The sequence below is a fragment of the Limulus polyphemus genome, unplaced genomic scaffold (assembly GCF_000517525.1).
Source record: "Limulus polyphemus unplaced genomic scaffold, Limulus_polyphemus-2.1.2 Scaffold6607, whole genome shotgun sequence".
NCBI classification, from domain to species: Eukaryota; Metazoa; Arthropoda; class Merostomata; order Xiphosura; family Limulidae; genus Limulus; species Limulus polyphemus.
The window spans coordinates 43,530-45,453 of NW_013672217.1; the positions used below are offsets into that span (position 1 = coordinate 43,530).

A 1,924-nucleotide genomic window follows, 5' to 3' on the forward strand; every position below is an offset into this window, starting at 1 on the left:
GACCACTTTCTCTGTATCTATACTATTATTGTATCAATACCTGTACGACCACTTTCTCTGTATCTATACTATTATTGTATCAATACCTGTACGACTGCTCTCTCTGTATCTCTACTATTATTGTATCAATACCTGTATGACTACTCTCTCTGTATCTCTACTATTATTGTATCAATACCTGTATGACTACTCTCTCTGTATCTCTACTATTATTGTATCAATACCTGTACGACTACTCTCTCTGTATCTATACTATTATTGTATCAATACCTGTACGACCACTCTCTCTGTATCTATACTATTATTGTATCAATACCTGTACGATTACTCTCTGTATCTCTACTATTATTGTATCAATACCTGTACGATTACTCTCTCTGTATCTATACTATTATTGTATCAATACCTGTACGATTACTCTCTCTGTATCTATACTATTATTGTATCAATACCTGTACGATTACTCTCTCTGTATCTCTACTATTATTGTGTCAATACCTGTACGATTACTCTCTCTGTATCTCTACTATTATTGTATCAAGTTGGGTTTTATTACACAGTTGATAATACAACAATATTGGTGTTGGGTTTTATTACACAGTTGATAATACAACAACATTGGTGTTGGGTTTTATTACACAGTTGATAATACAACAACATTGGTGTTGGGTTTTATTACACAGTTGATAATACAACAACATTGGTGTTGGGTTTTATTACACAGTTGATAAATCAACAATATTGGTGTTGGGTTTTATTACACAGTTGATAAATCAACAATATTGGTGTTGCGTTTTATTACACAGTTGATAATACAACAATATTGGTGTTGGTTTAAATATGTGATTGACATATTGGTGTTGCCAATTATTATGCATTTATTAGTTTTGCAATAATGTTGATTTTGTTTACTATTACAGGAGTTATTAGTTTGGTTTAAAGAACGAAATGGGTGATGGTTCGATAACTTGAGAGAGGGCTATGACACTCCCATACGCACTGTGTGGCATCTGTTATGTACACTGCACTGTTTTCACAACTAACATGTATTTTTGTGTCTAAGTTTCTTCATAGCTAACGATAACATACTTCACCTCAAACAGCTGCAGGCTAATCACTAAACCTACACTTACTAATGATTTTCCATTAGTTGTTTAGTGTTAATTTTTTTACACATTATTTCATTATTACTTTAAATATATATGTTATTCAAATTAAAAGTATCAAATCTAAATGAGTATTTGTTTTGTTTTTTCAGTACAACATGACTGGTAATTTTTTACTATCTCAATATTGTTATTTGGAGTTTCAAAATGGTAATCAGTTAATTGTAAATATTGCACTGGAAATAAGATATTGAACTGGTAAAGGAAAATAAGAAGTTATACTCGTTCAGAGTATAAGACTTACACTAATCTTGTATTTACTACAGTTTCACGATGCCTGGAAAGGTTTACTGCACTGGTTAGAAGATGCTGATAAAACATTAGACAGCCTGACCCATATTGGTAAAGATCCTGAGAAAATAAAGCAGCTGCTCAGTAAACACAAGGAGTTTCAGAGGGCTCTGGGAGCTAAACAACCTACTTATGACTCTACCATGAAGCTGGGCCGTACTCTCAAGGACAAATGTCCCAAGTCGGACGTGGAAACTTTGCAAGATATGTTGGAGGAGCTGAAAAATAAATGGAACTCTGTCTGTAATAAGTCTGTGGACAGGTAACCAATATTGTTGTATTATCAACTGTGTAATAAAACCCAAAACCAATATTGTTGTATTATCAAGTGTGTAATAAAACCCAACACCAATATTGTTGTATTGTAAACTGTGTAATAAAAATCAACACCAATATTGTTGTATTATCAACTGTGTAATAAAACCCAAAACCAATATTGTTGTATTATCAACTGTGTAATAAAACCC

At 32.4% G+C, this 1,924-nt stretch overlaps 1 protein-coding gene across 1 annotated transcript in view; it reads left to right on the top strand.

Moving 5' to 3' along the window:
* The window catches only part of LOC106473901 (dystonin-like), a gene marked incomplete at both ends in the record, with an annotated part of 56,276 nt that overhangs the window by 43,122 nt on the left and 11,230 nt on the right, over positions 1 to 1,924 (top strand). The window contains one exon of the mRNA XM_022402306.1: positions 1,433 to 1,719. Within this exon, the coding sequence (XP_022258014.1) occupies positions 1,433 to 1,719 (287 nt within the window). The remainder of the gene's footprint in view (positions 1 to 1,432; positions 1,720 to 1,924) is intronic.